General features: G+C 38.0%; 2 protein-coding genes across 3 annotated transcripts in view; one reads left to right on the top strand and one right to left on the bottom strand.

The window, feature by feature from the left end:
* Nucleotides 1-12463, top strand: part of METTL9 (methyltransferase like 9) — a 45385-nt gene extending 32922 nt beyond the window's left edge. The window contains exon 5 of one of the 2 annotated variants that reach the window (XM_053555761.1): nucleotides 11749-12463. In XM_053555761.1, coding sequence (XP_053411736.1) covers nucleotides 11749-11951 — 203 coding nt within the window. In that variant the 3' untranslated portion in view covers nucleotides 11952-12463. Of the gene's footprint in view, nucleotides 1-11745 lie in introns of both variants that reach the window. The other variant, XM_053555760.1, reaches the window with a different exon arrangement.
* IGSF6 (immunoglobulin superfamily member 6) lies at nucleotides 120-11733 on the bottom strand. Its single transcript, XM_053555763.1, has 6 exons — nucleotides 9548-11733; nucleotides 6380-6739; nucleotides 4119-4225; nucleotides 3379-3432; nucleotides 2938-3018; nucleotides 120-1114 (listed from the first exon to the last, which is right to left on the bottom strand). The coding sequence occupies exons 1-6, from the start codon at nucleotides 9612-9614 to the stop codon at nucleotides 1058-1060; spliced, it is 726 nt and encodes a 241-aa protein (XP_053411738.1). The 5' UTR covers nucleotides 9615-11733; the 3' UTR covers nucleotides 120-1057.
* Nucleotides 12464-19135: the final 6672 nt, after the last annotated feature.

The following is a 19135-nucleotide window of genomic DNA, read 5'->3' as shown; positions in this document are numbered from 1 at the left end:
TAAGCGCTCAGAAGGTTTGGCATCACTGATTTAAGCCATCAATGCAAAACTATTTCAAAGGGATCTTAAAATATTTAAAAATTCTGTTTAGGTTTTAAAAAGAACATGTCTCATTTAATACTAGTTTTAAAGAAACATTTTAATGAAATATTTAATGAAATAAACATAACAGGTTATAATTCATGTGTAATAATAAATACACCCTTGTGCTTTAGATTTTTCACATCAAAGTTGCCTTCAAAGAACAATCCATATCATGTTTTCTTAGTGAAGTGGTAATGAATTCTACAAATACCTTTGCTGTACCCAGCACCCTCATCTGATAATTTCCTCTTCAATTTGTTAAAAATCAGTATTGCAAATGTACTTGTAAAGCCCATGCGAGCTGCATGCGCTGGTTATTTGGCACAACACTGACATCTAGAGTCAGTTGTGGCTTATTTCTGAGGTTTTCTCTAACCTGCTTTGATTGCCTGTATTTGGGCTTTACTATTCTTAACTCTAGTCTGTATTCCCACTTTTTGCTGGTAACATGATGTGATTTACTTTGCATACTCTGTTAGGCAAGTGTGCACTGTACCATTGCCCATTGCACTATACCATTATAGTATCAGAGGAAATAACTTTCTCACTAAGTACTTTTCAAAATGAATTTCTCTACTTAATTAACTCTTATTGTATCATCATTTCTACAACTCAGAAAGACAGTTCTTCCCCTCAATATTGAGGCATGTGGTTTAAATCAGGGTAGCAGTCATCACACACTTTATATCTTGACCGAAATAAACTTACAGTACATGTTACAAAAGTTTTTGAAAACGTTAGCTTAAAATTTTCTTGGTGAATTAGGAAGAGATTTTTCAGTTGTATTTTGTTGGCTGTAGTAACTTTGTAGTTACTATAGTTATGGTTTCCTTATTCTCTGGCATCCTTCTTTGCAGATGTTGTCTTTTCCATTTACCTTTGATTGTTTTTTTAAGACTTGATTAGTGTATGTCTGTTAAGTGCTACCGCAGCTTCTGGAGTTGGATTTTCAGTGATGTAAAATAAAATGCTTCTATGGTCTTTCATAGTTGAAAAGTGCCCTTCTGTTTTCATAAGTGTTGTCTTTCTCCTGCAATGGTAAACAGCAAGCCATGTTTAAGGCTGTGTAACAAGTGATGTCATCCTCCAAGCAACATAGAAGCCTAATGACTAGCTTGCATTCTGGATCTTAAGTATCCTTACAGTAATCTTTTTTTTTTTTTTTTTGTAGAGACAGAGTCTCACTGTACCGCCCTCGGGTAGAGTGCTGTGGCATTACACGGCTCACAGCAACCTCTAACTCTTGGGCTTACGCGATTCTCTTGCCTCAGCCTCCCGAGCAACTGGGACTACAGGCGCCCGCCACAACGCCCAGCTATTTTTTTGTTGCAGTTTGGCCGGGGCTGGGTTTGAACCCGCCACCCTCGGCATATGGGGCCGGCGCCCTACTCACTGAGCCACAGGCGCCTCCCATCCTTACAGTAATCTTAAAGGTCAGGTTACTGTCTTCCTTATGTATTTAGAGTAGGATGTTGGAACTGAAATATAATTTTCTTATTCAGATGCCATTGTCAAAATCCTGGCTGGGAGCTCTGAAATTCTTACTTCCAGGTCTGCCTTTAAGTCACTTACTTTCGCCTCTGTTGAAAAAAAATCCCAGCCTCGATAAGAGTAAAATATGCACAGGCATTTATAATTATTCAGTGTGGCATTCTAGGTAATTAGACAATGCATCATATTTATCTATTTGTATATACGCTAAAGGATGAAATGAATATTTGGGATGATATTCTCTCCTTGGCAAAAATCCTTTTAAAAAGTTAGATTAAAAAATGTATCTTATTAGCCGGGCATTGTGGTGGGTGTCTGCCGTCCTCGCTACTTGGGAGGCTGAGGCAAGAGAATTGCTTAAGCCCAAAAGTTTGAATTTGAAGTTGCAGTGAGCAGTGATGCCACGGAACTCCACCGAGGGCGACATAGTAAGACTCTGTCTCAAAAAAAAGTGTGTGTGATGTATCTTATATCAGTTAAAAAAAAAAGTGTTTGTATGTGTATCTTATATCAGTTTTTTTAAAAAGTGTGTGTGATATATGCGTATACATATATACATATGTGTGTGTATATATGTGTGTCTGTATGTATATATGTGTGTGTGTATATATACACACACATATATGCATATAATATCAGTTTCCAGTTGTATTTGCCATTTGGCTGCTATTTAAGAGAAAAATATCTTTACTAGTATATAAATTCACATTGTTTTGTATTATGTTTTATTTTAAATCTCAGCTATCTGATCATGCATCATCAAAATGAAGTACTTGCCCTACTAGTTCTAAAATAGCATCTTGTTTGAAAACCCTGTTTCAATAATGCTTTAAAGAAACAATGTTATAAATAATGCATTCTTCCTGTCGCTCTAACGCCAATGACTGAAGAAATACTTGTTTTTTATCTTATTAGCTGCATCTTTTCTAATGTGAATTTATTTTTGCTTTATCACTAACAAGTAATTTTTCTTCATAATTTGAAGAAGATATTGATCCACAAGTGTTTCCAATATCTACTTAGTGCCTGTTAACACTGCATGTGAGATACTGTACATCTTAACCCATTTTTTAAAAGCACCCTTGTCTGTTTTGAAAACATTGAGTTCTCAAAAGGTTTTCTGTGTTTCTGAAGGTTTCCATGTCACTAAGGTACCAGGCAGGGGCTATTTAATACTGTATCAGATGTTCTTTGTTATGTATTTATCAAAACAGGTTCTGTATAAAAATTTATTTTATGCAAAAGTCCTCTTGTAGACTCTAAAAGCAAACATGGTTATTGATAGCTCATTGGCAGCTTACTTTCTTTCAGACATGCTTTATATCTGTGTTTGGTTTTTAACATACAGTATTTTACACTTACAGGTTGTTGGCTTGTTTCCACGTATCTTTTATGGTATAGTTCTTGAGCAATTTCCTGAAAAATACGCCGAGCACTCTTCTTCTGTCAATACGAATGAGAAAAAAAATGTTTTTCTTTGAGGACTATTAGCAATGATTGTTGCATCAGAGCTTTTTCTTTCTTAGAAACTACTCCCCCTCATCTAGACCCTATTCCTACAGTTAACTATTTTGTATTTTGAGTACATTAAATTGAATTTATGGTTGCAAACCGTCAAATTTAAAGCACAGTTTACCACTTGAGATTATATTATCTTTGAGTCTTACAGTAATTGGAAAGAAACATTAGCTTTTATGATTGAAAGTTAACCATGGTATTCTTTGTTACTTAAAATATTTTAGATTTCAAATGGTTATAGCCAGCCACAATTTAAAAACATATTTTGCAAGTGTTAGTCTGTACCTTTTGGGAATCTTCCTTTGTTTCTTTGTTTCTTAGAGTATTAGATTTTGACTGCTAAGAAGGAAAGAAAGGTATATAAAACATCTTATGCACTCACAATTGTGTCAGATAATCTCATACCATATTAAGATTAACTTAATATTTAAATGATACACAATAAGAGATCATTTTTATCATTTCTGAGATGCTTTTATTCCATTAAAGAAACTAATTGAACGAGTCAAACTGTTAGTTGCAGGATTTATAGTATTCGTACCATTAACATGTACTTACCCTGTCTTATAACATATGCTCAGCCAAAGGATGTTCTTTTTCACTAACTTTAGGCCTTCTTGCATATTTTAAGGCAGCTTCTAGTCACTTTATTAACCCCTTTTTGTTCTTAAAGACTGTTCTTAGGGCTTCATATATAACAATAATATTCACCCCAACTCTGGCCTCTCACTCCAGCAGCAGAAAGATAGCATGGGAGATGGTTCCTTCTTTAAAGCCCATGTATTACTAGGCTTTAAAGAGAAAACCCCGTAAATTGTGCACTCTGGTTAATCATTTCAGTGATGAGAATTTATACCTTCTTTTACAGCCCTATCCTGCAGGTGATGTTCTCTGCAGATGCAAAGGAAGATGTTAATTAGGTGAGCTATTTCTGAGGCTCATAACTTGTGGAGAGACAGAAACTGTTTTCCTTATGGTAACATTGAAGGTTATGGGGACATTCAGTGCAAGAAAATGTAACTTACTTTGTAGAGGACTATGAAGATGACACATATACCAATAATGTAGATAGAGAGCAGTGACAGGAGAGCTGTCAGGAAACTCTGTACTTCTTTACTGAGAACCTTAATTTCTTAATTACAAAAACAAAAAGAAACGGTCACCATTGAAGCATATTCTTGCATATACACATATATAATGTAACTGATACTGCATGTTAGAGGTGAAACATGAACTTACTCTGCTTGCCTATTCATATAAAGATTTGTTCAGGGTTTCTTCATTCAAAAGACACTTAAGTATTTGATACCTGAGTTCATCAGTTCTTTTAATATATTATACCAAAAATGTTACTCATTTTTTAAAATAAAAAGTTTACAAGTTTAATTAACTGTTTGTCATAATGCTAAGAGTCACTTTTTATGTAAAACATTACTTGAAGTTAGATGAACATTTCAAGACAGTTTGTTCAAGGGCATTTAAAATTTCTTTTGGTAGAATAGTGACCAAGTGCCATCAAGGGTCCGCTTATGTAGTTAAGACATTTCCACGTGTTGGTTAATGCTGACATTGATAGCCTTGGAACTGGTTAGTGTGCATAGCTGTGTAGTGCAGTCTCTAAGTGAACCCGAGAAGGCCATCTGCTGAGAATCATAGTGCTCACCACTTGCTTAAAAGATAGGCATTGTTATTGTTACATGTGCTCTTCCTTCTCTATAGTAAAGTTCTGGAAGTAGAATTATTAAATTCATTTTTACATTCTGAATTTCTCTCCTTGCAGAAAGTGTCCTGTGCTCTAGGTAGAAATTAAGTGACATTCCACGTCTTCAAGTACCTGATTATTTGAGATACAAAATACAATAATGTTTGTAATTATTACCCGAATAACTTACACTTCCCAAGTAAATATCCCATAGATGCTTATCCTGTGAACTCAGTGTGTATAACATACATTTTTATTTGTGAAACTAATGAATTGCACTGAAAGAAAAAGTTTCAGTGCTAAATTAGGAGCTCTATAGAAAAGGCAGGAAGTTTCGTTTTCTGTCTTCACACAACCTCATTTCTGTTTATAAAAGGCTTGTGATTGTAAAGAGCTTCCTCTCTCTACAAGCCATTTGTCCTTTTGATTAACATTTTTTTATAGAAGGCTAATGCAGTGAGAGAGGTGGGGAACCTGTGGCCTAAAGGTCACATGTGACCCTCCAGATCCCCAAGTATGGACTGTTGAGTGAATCAAAACTTCATAAAACAAATCTTTTTATTAAAAGGATTTGCTCTGTAAAATTTAGATTCTGTCACAAGGTTGCATTCAAGGATCCAGAGGACCACACATGGCTCCAAGGCTGCAGGTTCTCCACACCCTGAGAATAAATTAAAGTTAAATGACATTCGAATAGCCGAAGCCCATAAGGATATCCCTGGTAGCTAAAAGCAGCACTTACAATACTGGACAATTTCAGACCCTCAGAGTCCTATTATAAAACTGAAGGGCTGGTGATTTTCAACTTGTTTTAATGATCTTAGTGCTCTTAGTTTTTAAGGAAAGAGATCCAAAAAAGGCAAGGAGTTACTGCTCTTGTCTTTCTTCGTCCAGAATTATGTGAAACCTTTTCTCTGAAATTTCTTAATCCCCGATTACTCAAGGGAATGAGTTGGTGACATTATGGATAGGATTCAGCTAGGTTTGATGTCCTCACTTGGGTGGGGAATTGTCCTGGGGTTTAGCACATCTCAGAATGCCAGAGCCATCGCTTCCAGTTCTTTGATGTCCAGGCAGAATGGGAAGGTTCAGGATCCTCCAGTGGCTTCTCTGCAAATTTATGCTAATTCTCCATAAGACATATTTTCTCTGGTCCCAAACATATTCATCATTTATGTTTCTCTAGTGCTTTGTTCTAGGTGGTGCATACCAGATCAGGTTCTGAGAAAGCTAGGTTGTGCATCACAAATTTCCCTTGGTATGGTACACCAAATCATTGTAATGTACAGAAGGATGAATGTGTCGGCCCTCACTAGGGCCCTCACTAGTAGTGTCTGGATGAGAGAGAGAGAATATAGCACCTGCACACCACTGACTCTGTGGATGTTGAGAAATGGGGTTGGAGTAGTTCTTTTAATCCAAATCTCATGACAACTGGTGCTCAGATCATGCCCTCACTTAGTGGAGCATGAAGTTAGCAAATTTATCTCATGATTTCTGCATGTAAATAAGTGCTATAATAATGATTTTTAAAGGTCTGAGCAAAATGCAATGATGCATTGAAATAAAGCTGAATGGACTGACCTCTTATTACCAGTGTGGTCCCTCCTCCGGTTTGCTTAGCTCTCGGTCCTGGTGCACGAGCAAATGCTATTCCGCAGATGTAAATTGCACTGTCATTTGAAGTCACTCTGTTTACAGTGAGGGAAACTTGGTTTTCTGCCAACATTTCCCTTATTGTGAATTTGTCTGCTTCACTTCTGCATCCATTCAAGCACAGGCTCTCAGGCTGGTGAGCTCCGTAGCGAAACCACAGGCTTGTTGGATGTGCTGAAGGGCATCCAGTTGCAGAGAAGGTACACTCTATGGTGACAGTCTTTTGAGTGTAGTCCACTTCTAGGTAATGTGGCTGTGTGACAGAGACAGTACAGGCACCCACAGCACCTGCGGGAGGAAGCAGATGGTGGTTTAGTGGAGTCAACTTCTCATTTCACTTTGCCTGTGCTTGTGTTTTACTTAAGTTTTGGGGCTAGGAAACCCAGGCGTTTTTTGTTTGTTTGTTTTGTTCTTATCTTACTCCCAACACACATTAGACGACCTAAATGGATGCCAGTGGTCCTCACTTGTACTAACTCCTTATGTTTCTGGCATTCTGGCATTTACCTGCTGGTTTGTGTGATGTCTGGTTACCCGAGGACAGTCCCAGAGAGGTTCCAGTGAAATCAGTGTCATGAGCAGAGGTATCGGGCATCAGAAGTTTGGGGTTCAGGTGTACATCCTTGCTACTTACAAGCTTTCCTTTGATCTTGTGCAGATCACATGATCTCCCAGCCCTCGTCCTCATCTGTACCCCTCTCCTCACAGGATTGTTTTCAGTGTGGTGACCTGTATCAAAGTTTCTCATACAACTGTTGCTGCCACTGATTGAGCACATGAGCAGTAGTGATGTTTTGGCTTTGTGGAGGTTGGGATTGCTAGGAATTGATGGCAGTTCACAATCGCTTCTTTGTGAGCCTGTTGTCCCTTTGGGAAACATGATAAAAGGCAAGATGTACACCTGTGGAAATTCAGCACTGGCTTACTCTACCATGTCTTTGGTTACTAAGCAGAGGCCAAATGAGCTAGCCATGCTATGGCTAGGCAGATTTTATTTCCTGGCACGTGTACACTGCTCTGTGGGTCCTTGTAGCATTTACCTTATTTGATTACCAATATTCTGATAAAGAACGTAGACTTGAATTTAGATCCTGTCTTAATCTCAAGCCATCTTTCAGATAAAGTTTGTTGTTTTTTTTTTTTTTTCAGATAAAGTTTTAAAAAGGGAGGCTAAGGAGCTGGGCACAATGGCATGTGCCTGATGAGAGGCTAAGATGGGAGGATTACTTGAGGCCAGCCTGAGTAACACAGCAGAACCCCATGTCTATAAAAGAAATACTTAAAAAACAAAACAAAACAACTTTCCTTTAAGAACTAGCAGCACAGGGTAAAATAAATATTTGCAACTTTGGAGTTTCATATGTCTACTTATTTCCAACTTCCGTGAAATTAGTCTGTGTGTGAGAGAAAATCAGTTATAATGGTTTCCTATGGAAGCAGGGACCTGTGAGGAAACTGCTGGTTCCTCCCCCTCCCAATTAAGCAACATATTAGCCAAAAAGAGAAGTTTGGATAATGTGTCACACTACAGCTGCTCCTGTGAAAATTTTCTCTTTAAGAATTCTTATGTTTTTTTTTGGTGGCACCTGTGGCTCAGTGAGTAGGGCGCTGGCCCCATATACTGAGGGTGGCGGGTTCGATCCTGGCCCCGGCCAAACTGCAACAAAAAGTAGCCAGGCGTTGTGGTGGGCATCTGTAGTCCCAGCTACTTGGGAGGCTCAGGCAAGAGAATTGCCTAAGCCCAGGAGTTGGAGGTTGCTGTGAGCTGTGATGCCACAATACTCTACCGAGGGCGATAAAGTGAGACTGTCTCTCAAAAAAAAAGGGAGAGAATTCTTATATATTTTTTTAAAGGGATGGAGTGTTGCTATGTTGCCCAGTCTGGTCTTGAACTCTAAGGTGTGTGTGTGTGTTTAATACAGTATCCACTGAACAGTTTGAAAGTTTATCTCCTCAGTAGAGGGAATAAAATATTCTATTTACTATTTTTAAAAACCACATTAGAGAATTAGTAGAGAATTAATTTTGACACTTAAAGCTTTTTATTATAGAAAAGTCCTAACATGGGTGGCACCTGTGGCTCAAAGGAGTGGGGCGCCGGCCCCATATGCCAGAGGTGGTGGGTTCAAACCCAGCTCCGGCCAAAAACTGCAAAAAAAAAAAGAAAAGTCCTAACATGTGTAGAAGCAGTCAGTGCACCAGCACGGTGAACCCCTGCTGTCAGGGTTTCAGCCCAATCTTGTTTCCCCCCTCTCTCCCCATCTACTCCCTCCCTCTCATATTACTTTAGAACAAATCCTTGCCATTGTATCTGCGTGTCTCTCAGACTATATTTTTAAAAGATTAGGATTCTTCTTTAACATTAATTAAACATTTTATAAAACTAACATACTTATTAGAAAAAAATAGAATATTATTTTAAGTGAAAGCAAGAAGAAAGCCGTAATTCTTTCATCCAAAATAACCACTGTTAACATTTTGGTGTGCTTCTTTATAGATGAGAAAAAATTACTTTTGTAAGCGTTTTACTCTCTTTCCTGCTCTGTGATCCAAATCTGAGGTTATTATAACTATGATGTAGGAGACACTTTCTCTTTCATAGAGACAAAAATGAGTATAGGCAGGATTTTTAAAATAGATACAGTATAGAATGATTATTCTCTATAGAAGGAGTCAGGTTATTTTTTTTTTATGGCAGTTATTTTTAATTACCAAAAGTTAGCTTTTCAGAAACATTGTTGCTGGAAAATACTCAGCAAATACTGCTTATTGCTTACTATGTGCAGAGTGAGTTTGCCTGTATGGCAATGAAATTTTCAATGACTGGCATACTTGGTTTTAAGAACCCTTTGTTTGACAAGGTGCTCTCTAAAGCAGCATAATAACAAAAAGAATTTTCAAGGTTAGTAAGAAACTTTTCAGCTATTCTCTTATCCCCTATTTCTCTGGGGAAAAAGGAAACTTATCACCTTAAACAATTTTTATAATGTTACACATTTAAAAATTATTCTATAAAAGTTTAAAATACAAATGCATTAGATGAGAAGTAGCAGTTGATTTAAATAAAATGGGGGAGGAGAAAGAAAAGAACTTTACCGACATAAAGCAGAATCAGATGGACTTGTAGGCGGAGAGCGATGTTGCCTCTTTTCACAGTCCTCATTTCTATCTGTGTGTTGAGGGAGGTTGGGGTATGTATTTTAAAGGAGAGTTGGCTTTCTTTTTTTCTTCCTCCTTTCTCTTTTCGGAAAGGAAGAACTGAAGAGAGGAACCTCTTATTAAGGAACCATAATCAGGAACTTCTTTGAAATTGTGTAAAAATGGCTCGTAACACAGTTTAACCTTTTCACACTGAGATTTTAACCTGGAGCATATTTCTAAGTGTGCTTTTTTTTTTTTCATGGATTTTACAAATCTTCATGGATTTCATGGATTTTGAAAGAGATTTTGATTTGGATATAACATAGTCTCAGGGAAGGGGTATTGTTTGATAGAAAATTAGTACTTCAACTTTCCAGAGCAGTGCAGGGCAGCTAGTCTTGGGTCGTCCCTGCTGTGTGCCCAGGCCAGCAACTGCTGGGAAGGGAGAAGCAGCAGAAGGAAGTGGCTTTGTGTAGAGCAAGGGAAAAATTATCAAACAGCATATCCTAGTATAATAAAGAAATCCATCGTCTGCCATTAGCCAGTTGTGCCTAGTTTTGGATTTAGACACTTTCCTAATGTGCTGTAAACAGACAGTGGGCCCTCTGTCCACCAGGTCCCCTTCCCTTGTTCCTGGAGGTATTTTCAGTCAGGGTCATCTTTGTAAGCAGCAGGAACAGACTGAAGCTAACTTAAGCAAAAGGAAATTCATTGAAAGGATTTGGGGGGTGGCTTCCAGAATCACTGCGAAGACTGAGGAATCATGTGGGATTCACAGTCAGGAAAAATGCCCAAAATCATGCTGTAATATGGTTCTGGACAGCACGCTGCTTCTGCTGGTGCCATAAACTCTGCTGGCAGTTCCACTCAGCTGTTGCCCCAGCTGCTTGGTCTCACTGCCACTGCTCCACTCCCCAGAAAATGAGCCTCAAGCCTCTTGTCCCCATTGTTTTGGGTCATTAGTTCTTCCTTCCAGGTCTTAGGCAAGTGTGTCTGAGCTTAGATCATGTGCCAATGCCTCAGCTGCAGGGAGGGACTTTCCCAGATGCAGGAAGAAGGTTCAGTGCTTGCGTTCATACTGTTGGGACCTACTGATTATGTATTTTCTCTTTGATAGAACGTTATTCTCGATCTGAATTTAGTAATATTTTTAAAGGTATGTATAGTTTTTGCATCACCACAGCACCTAAAAGCACTCCAAATTTTAATGTACTATTATTTTTTTGTTTGTGACTATGGTCAGTGCTTGGTTTGTATGTGAATTTGAAGCCATACTTATCCTCCCCCTCCCACGTGTCTGATGCTCATAGTGACTGGTAGAGACTTTAATTGTCAATCAAAGAAATACCTGGTTGACCAATCTATTCTGGTGTTCTTTCTTTCTCTGGTCCTAGAGTTTAGTTTTTTGAAATTGTTCTGAAAAGGTAAGTATGGGTCAACTGTCCTTGAAAAATACATTGATGACCCGTTTTTATAAATTAAAAGCTTCATGAGCCAATTTTTTTTTTTTTGTAGAGACAGAGTTTCACTTTATGGCCCTCGGTAGAGTGCCGTGGCATCACACAGCTCACAGCAACCTCCAACTCCTGGGCTTAAGCGATTCTCTTGCCTCAGCCTCCCGAGTAGCTGGGACTACAGGCGCCCGCCACAACACCCGGCTATCATGAGCCAATTTTTATTTTCAACCTAATCAATCTAGGTTAATTTACTACACAAGTGATATTTTCTTACATTTGTCCAAGACTCTTTTTTTCAGATACTGTGTGTTACTATCTGCTCTGGTTTTCTATTATTGAACAACCAGTTTTCTGAACCCATTAACCATTGCAGCCCCCAGTTGGTCTAATGGAGAATATTTTCTAAGAACATCAGGGAAGATAACTGTATGGAGTTTGGATCCAGACAAACCTTGGGTTCTGTTTCTGCTCTGACAGTCATTCCTTGCAAGTCTGGGCAAGTTCTTTAGTCCTCTGAACCTGTACTTTAAACTGGGTGCCCACCTACTTGAAGAGGTACACGAAAGGTATAGAGGAGATGATTCTTTATGTGGGTCTGGAACTTACTGCGTCTTTGGCAAATATTGTTCCTTTCCTTTCCCTCTTTAAATAACTTGTTTGTTCAAGAATTTAACTTAATGTTTTTATTTGTTTTAGTAGGTGGCAAGTGGGAGAAACCATCAGAAATTTTGGAAATCAAAGGACAGAACTGGGAAGAACAAGTGAATAGTCTGTCTGAAGTTTTCAGAAAAGCTGGTTTTGTCATTGAAGCTTTCACCAGACTGCCATACCTGTGTGAAGGCGACATGTATAATGACTACTATGTTCTGGATGACGCTGTCTTTGTTCTCAAACCAGTATAAATATTGGAGGTCGAAGTCTTCAGAGTTCGTACCCTCCAGGATGCACCTTCCAGAAGAGGGTCTGTGTTAACAATTATGTGAAGGGAGGGCCTTTGGGGACTGTCATTCTAAATATCATGTAGGAATTTTAAAAGCCAAAATACTAATTATTTCTTTGTAGTGTCTAAAAGGAATGTTTTTAAAAAACAAAACCCAACTCTTTGCGGATTTTTACCAACTCTTTACTCAAGAGTCACACTCCAATGCAGGTCACACTTCAATTATGATGGAAGATATTTTTTATACTTAATTGCAGTAGGGACTCATTCCCAGAAAAAGCAATAGTCATGACTTCATGGAACCAGTAAATGGATTGTTTTTACTAAAATGAAGACTGGCAATAAAGCTGTCCATTCAGTTGCAAATATTGGTTACAAGGTATAGCCACTGATACTCTTTCATGTTTAGAAATTCTTTCTGTTATTATGCAAGAAAATGTTTTTAATCATGCTAATAAAATTTTTTGGAGATGACTTTGGCATCATGTTTGAGTTAATATAAGGTTCCCCTAGCCTTTTTGATTGCTTTGGCTTCAGGAGTACCCAAATAGTAGCATTATGTGAAAGATTCACATAACTGAATATATGATGAAGGAAGACTTCAGACTGGGGGGAAGGGAAGATCATTGCAAATTGCCGTGAATGCTGAGGCAGTCTAGACATCCCGAAAAAGAACAGCCTCATTCCGATGTACTTCAGCAACCTCCCCACTTCCCAATTAAAGTCACTTTGAAAATGCAGAACACTGGTTGACTTTGTGATAGCTCACATCCTGAACTTTTTCTGGACAATCTCAGGTTCTCAGAATTGAAACATTCAGTTGTGTCTAATGACAAAATGCAACCTAAAAATGTTTTAATTCAACTTTTTACTCTACACTTGTATACCTCTTTCCTAGAACTTCACTGTTCCTGAAATCCTTAGCTAAGTTTGTTTGCCAAGAATATGGTTTGATGAAGATCACATCAGACTCATGCATTCTAGAATCTGTGCATGCCTCCAAGCATACCTAAACCCAGAAATGTTGCAATAGAGAAACTCATTAGCAAGATCAATAATCATGGTGGATATTCCAAGGAGCAGAGCACTTAACCCAGAATCTAAAATCTTAGTAATGACAGAGATGCCAATATGAGATTGTGGTTATTAACAATATGTTATTCGTACAATTTTATTTCTTTTTCTCATCCAGGTGTTTCATTAAGTATTCTCATTTATATGCTCATAGAATTCATCAAATCAACACATTAACTGCAATACCTGGGTATAAAAGAGAATTAAAGCCTTGAGAAGAATTACTTTATTATTCATTAAGAACAGCATTCCCACATCCTCACACCAATATCTTCCACTGTTATTGTCTAGTCATAATAAGAGTTGGGTTATGTGATTTATGCAAAATTGTTATTGGTGTGTTCTAATGATTTTTTTCAGGAATTCAAATACTTAGCACCCTAGATCATAAAAATAGAAAGAGGAAATGAGTAAACTTAATGTAGTTCTTGTACAGTTGAGTTTTGCTTCTTTATAAACTGTCTGTCATAATCAGGGGTTGCTGTTTAGACTGTGGAACAGAATGATGGATGTTCAAAGAGGCAGATTGCCCCAAACTGTTAAACATAACTTTCAGGTTGAGGATAAATTTGATGGTCTTTTAAAAATATATATAACTCATTCTTTACCAAAACAAAACCAAGCCAAATCAGAAAGCACATACATTTATGCATCTTAAAGATAAAATAGTTTCTTAAGAAGATCTGAGGTTCTCTGAAGACCAGCTTATTTATCAAAAGCGCCGTTTTATGGTAAAAATTGAAACCAGCACATGCACTTAACATTTCTTATCTGGTCTTGAAAGTCTTGGTGGTGTGTCATCATTCCACTAGATGGCAGTGTTACTTAGTGTCAATGGCTTCCTCCCCTCCCCCCCAATGGAATCCTGTTTTTTTCCCCCGAAGTACAATAAATCTACCTTCTTGTCTGCACCATTCCTTGTGTAAGTGCTTCATATCAAGTTAAGGTTGTGCTAGAGAAATTTAGAAGAGCTCTGTTTGTGGTCAAAGCATGCTAACCAGGTGATCTTAAAGGTCAATGGAGAAAGGAAATGCAAGCTGCTCCCGTAATTCCAGGCACCTGCGTTATAAGCGTGTCGAGTGTTCAGGCCTCTGATCTCAGAGAAGGGGAGGGAAGAATGTACAATGCCCTTAGTCATATTTCTCCTTGTCCAGAGTAATTAAAAGCCATGTGGTATTTTAAGACCTGTCCTCAGTTTTTACATAGTTGACTTTTAACAGCAAAAAATCTTAGTTGGAAAGTAATGTAAAACATATTTGAAATTATCTTCTGAGTAAAGCTTTGTTTCCATCTGCTTATGAGTATTTAGGGACTTGTAATGAAGGAAGATGCCTTTATCAATTGCTTCCCAACTTACTTACTGATAGAGCTGTTTTAGGATCCTTTTTCTTTAACAATGATAGTACATTTATCACGAGCTTCCAGTAGCTACAGTGACCCACCAGATGCTTTAGTACCCCCAAATTACCTTATATTCAATGTCTCCATATTATATCTTGAAAACATGAAATCAGGGCAATCTGGCCTGAGTTGGATTGTCTAGGAGTTCACTGAGCACAAAGATGGGCTAATAATTAAAGCAATCAGGATGCTCATAAACTTACAACCAACTTATGAAAGATATAAAATAATGGATCACCAGAAGGAAATTCCCACTGTATTAAAAAATGCACCCAGAATCATTAAGTCTGTAGTATTAAATCCATAGTCTGGTTTTTTGTAAGTAGTGGATAATGAGACAATAGCTGGGTAACAGTGAACAGACTTGATTAAAAATAGGTTTCATGGCCAAGATTTCTATAAATCTAAAACTATCCCCAAATAAGTTTACTTTAAAAATAAACTGGTGGCCACGTGTGGTGGCTCATGCCCATAATCCCAGCACTTTGGGAGACCGAGGTGGGAGGATGTTTGCGGTAGGAGTTTGAGACCAACCTGGGTAACAGCAAGACCCCATACCTACAAAAAATAAATTAGTTGAGTGTAATGGTGCCCACCCCACATCCCAGCTACTTGAGAGGCTGAGGCAGGAAGATGGCTTGGGCCTGGGAGTTTATGGTTGCAGTGAGCTATCATCAACACCACTGCACTCCAGCCTTTGTGACAGAATGAGACCTTGTATCCAAAAAATACTATATGGGCATTCATAATTTTGTCAATTGCTTTTATCAGTTTTTCTAATATATTTGTGTTGTCTTTGTCTTCTATGTAGGAATTGATCCTAACTTTTTTTTAGTTGTAGCCTTTTTTTTCTTTTTGCTTTTCTTTTTCTTTCTTCCTTTTTTTTTTTTTGAGACAGAGTTTCACTCTGTCATACAGGTTGCAGTATAGTTGTACAGTCATCCAACCATTGCTCACTGCAGCCTTGAAATCCTGGGGTGAGGTGATCCTCTTGCCTGGAAATGAGCATGTGCCACCACACTTGGCTAATTTTTAAATTTTTTTGTCAAGACATGGTCTCACCAGGTTGCTAGGCTGGACTCACACTTCTGGCCTCAAGCAATCATCCTGCCTCAACCAACCTCCGACAGTTCTGAGATTATAGGCATTATGGCCAACAGTTTATTTTTAAAGTAAACTTATTTTGAGATAGTTTTAGATTTATAGTCATCTTGCAAAGATAGTGTTGAGAGTTCCTGTATACCCTTTAACTAGTTTTCTCTAATGTATTATGTAATCATGGTACATTTCTCAAATTAAAAAATTAAAATTGGTATATAATTATTAATTAAGCTCTAGGCTACTGGGAATTTTGCCAGGGATTTCTTTTTCTTTTTTTTTTGAGACGGAGCCTCAAGCTGTTGCCCTGGGTAGAGTACTGTGGATCACAGCTCACAGCAATCTCCAACTCCTGGGCTCAAGCGATTCTCCTGCCTCCACCTCCCAAGTAGCTGGGACTACAGGCGTCTGCTAGAACGCCTGGCTATTTTTTGGTTGCAGCCGTTGTTTGGCTAGGGCCCAGACTAGATTCAAACCCGCCAGCTCAGGTGTATGTGGCTGGCAACTTAGCCGCTTGAGCCACAGGCGCCAAGCCAACCAGGGTTTTTGTTGTTGTTGTTGTTTGTTTTATTTTTACTAATGATCTTTTTCTGTTCAGGGACCCAATTCAGGATACCACTTTCAATTTAGTTGCTTTTTAAAAAAATTAATTTTATTTTTATTGTTAGAGACAGGGTCTTGCTCTGTTGCCTAGGCTGTAGGTAAATGGCAAGATCATGGCTCACTGCAGCCTCAACCTTTTAAGTAGCTGAGCCTACAAGTGCACATTACCATACCTGGCTAATTCTTTAGAACTTCTTTGAAGAGATAGGGTCTCACTGTGTTGCCCAAGCTGGTCTTTAACTCCTAGGCTCAAGCAGTCCTGCCCTGGCCTCCCAAAGTACTGGGTTTATAGACGGGAGCCACTGTACCTGGTCCTACTTCTTTTATTTATTTATTTATTTTTTTGCAGTTTTTGGCCCGGGGCTGGGTTTGAACCCGCCACTTCTGGCTTATGGGGCTGGCGCCCTACTCCTTTGAGCCACAGGCACTGCCCCACCAGTTGTTTTTTAAGTTATTAGTGTTCAATGAAATAGAGTGCTATCATCTGTTGTTATTTTCTTCCAATTTTTTCATTGTAGTAAAACACAACATAAAATTAAGCATCTTAACCATTTTTATGTGCAGGGTCAGTGGTATTAAGTACATTCATGTTGTGCAGTCATTACCACAGTCCATCTCTAGTACTTTTTATCTTGTGAAACTGTATCCATTAACAGTAACTCTCCCTTCCCCTACCCCTATACCCTGGCAACCACTTTTCTACTTTCTGTCTCTGACTACTGTAGGTATCTCCCATAAGTGGAGTTGTACAGTATTTGCCTTTTTGTGAGTGGCTTATTTCTTCTTTTTTTTTTCAAATTAATATGAGGGAACACATTTTTAGGTTACATTGTTCTCACTTCCAAGGTAAAGGTTAAGTTGTAGGAGAGCCTGGACTGGCTTATTGCACTTTGCATAATCTATTGTATGGATACACCGTCTTTTGCTTATCTGTTCATCCATTGATGGATCCTTGGGTTGCTTCTACCTTTCAGCTGTCCTAAATAATGCTACTATGGACATAGGGGTACAAATTTGAGATCTTGCTTTTAGTACTTTTGGGTCTATACCCAGAAGATGAATTGCTGGATCACACAGTAATTCTGTTTTTAATTTTTTGAGAAACTACCATGTTGTTTTGCACAGTGACTGCACCATTTTACATTCCCATCAACAGGAGAATCCAATTTTTTGCCAATGTTTACTTCCAGGTTTTTTGTTTTGAGACTGAGTTTCAAGCTGTCACCCTTATTTTTGAGACAGAATCTTAGTATGTTGCCCCCTGTAGAGTGCTGTAGTGTCCCAGCTCACAGCAACCTCAAACTCTTGGGCTTAAGCAATTCTCTTGCCTCAGCCTCCCAAGTAGCTGGGACTACAGGCGCCCGCCACAACGCCTGGCTATCTTTTTGTTGCAGTTGTCGTTTAGCTGGCCCAGGCTGGGTTCAAACCCACCACCCTTGGTGTATGTGGCTGGCGCTGTAACCACTGTGCAACAGGTGCTGAGCCTCAGGTTGTTTTTAAGAGTAGCATCCTAATAGGTATAAATTGGTTTCTTATGGTTTTGATTTGATTTGCATTAGTTCATTATTGTTTTTTTGTTTTTGTTTTTCATACCAGTAGACTAGCTAGCAACATTATTGTTTTTGTAGTACAACTTAGATGGCATTTGGCTTCATTTATTAGTAAAATTGTGCTTTGTATCTTGCTATCTATAATAGTATCATGGAATTGGAATCAGTATTTGTTGATAATAAAATACTTATTTTTCACTGTGAAATTTTATATTTCTGCAGCATTGGGAGAACATTATTATATAACTAGAACTTGAGATTTCCCTTTGGATTTTAGAGTCAGTATGCCACATTCACACGAATTAAATAGGCTTTTGTTAACAAAGTCGCTTACATGTAAAATGAAAAGTATAGATGATGTTCCCCTCCACAAAAATCAACATGCAAAATTGGAATATCTTATATATTTGCATTTCTTTTTCTTTTCTTTTCTTTCCTTTTTTTTTTTTTTTTGAGACAGTCTCACTGTGTTGCCCTCATGGCATCACAGCTCACAGCAACCTCAAACTCTTGGGCTTAAGTGATTCTCTTGCCTCAGCCTCCCAAGTAGCTGGTACCACAGGCTCCACCGCAGCGCCTAGCTATTTTTTGTTGCAGTTGTCATTGTTGTTTAGTTGGCCCACGCTGTATGTGTTTGTCACCATAACCACTGTGCTACAGGCACCAAGCCTGCATTTCTTAAGTTCTAAAAAATAAAGAGCAGAAAGAATGCCCAAAAGCTGTTTTCTTATATCCTGTTTGGGATTTGACACAAATTATTAGTTTTAAATGGCCCTGAACCCTCAAAACTTTTTCAAATGGCTGCGCTGCCGTGACTGAGAATAGCACTAGATTTTAATGCCTTGTTATTATTATTTATAAGATGATTATAAAGCCTTACTGGTTTCTGCATTACAAGGAAACATATTTTCTACTTTTTCATCGTAGAAAATACAGGCAAAAAAGAAGAAAATAAAATTTACCTACCCCATAGCCCTCTGAATACCACTATTGACATTTTGGTTTATGCCCTTCCAGGCTTTTTTTCTATGCCTGTATGTATATACATATATTTGTAAGCTTTTAAACATTAACATGAAAAGACACTTTTATTTTTTCATGACGAATCATATGAGACTCATAGACATCTATTTTCTAAATCAAAAGCTGACAAGGAATGGAAGACATTTCCCATCATTTAGAGGTTGAACATAAGCTTTTTGTTTAAAAGATTAAACCAAGACCTTGGGGATAAAAGGATGTTTTTAAAGATGCTGCACACTAGTATTATATAAATTACTATCAGATGGGGGCAACAGAACACTACAGTTGGCCATCTCTGAAGAGAATGTTTTAATTTTTGCACTGAAAAACTAATGTCAGCATTAGGCATTTCAATAATTACTTAAAAGCTTACTATTGAGATGTTTCATTAAATGTG

This window comes from Nycticebus coucang, chromosome 12, assembly GCF_027406575.1.
Source record: "Nycticebus coucang isolate mNycCou1 chromosome 12, mNycCou1.pri, whole genome shotgun sequence".
In the NCBI taxonomy this organism is placed as follows: domain Eukaryota; kingdom Metazoa; phylum Chordata; class Mammalia; order Primates; family Lorisidae; genus Nycticebus; species Nycticebus coucang.
Note: the sequence above shows the minus strand (reverse complement) of the source record. Positions and strands in the feature narration are given on the sequence as shown.

Excerpts from the sequence above, each read along its gene's own strand:
- IGSF6 (XM_053555763.1), bottom strand. The coding sequence starts at position 9,614 with ATGAGGACTGTGAAAAGAGGCAACATCGCTCTCCGCCTACAAGTCCAT. Across the intron at positions 3,433-4,118 it reads TCTTCATAGTCCTCTACAAA|CAGTCAAAATCTAATACTCT; the intron begins GTAAGTTACATT and ends TTTCCTTCTTAG. Across the intron at positions 3,019-3,378 it reads CAAAGGAAGATTCCCAAAAG|AAGAAGAGTGCTCGGCGTAT; the intron begins GTACAGACTAAC and ends TCGTATTGACAG.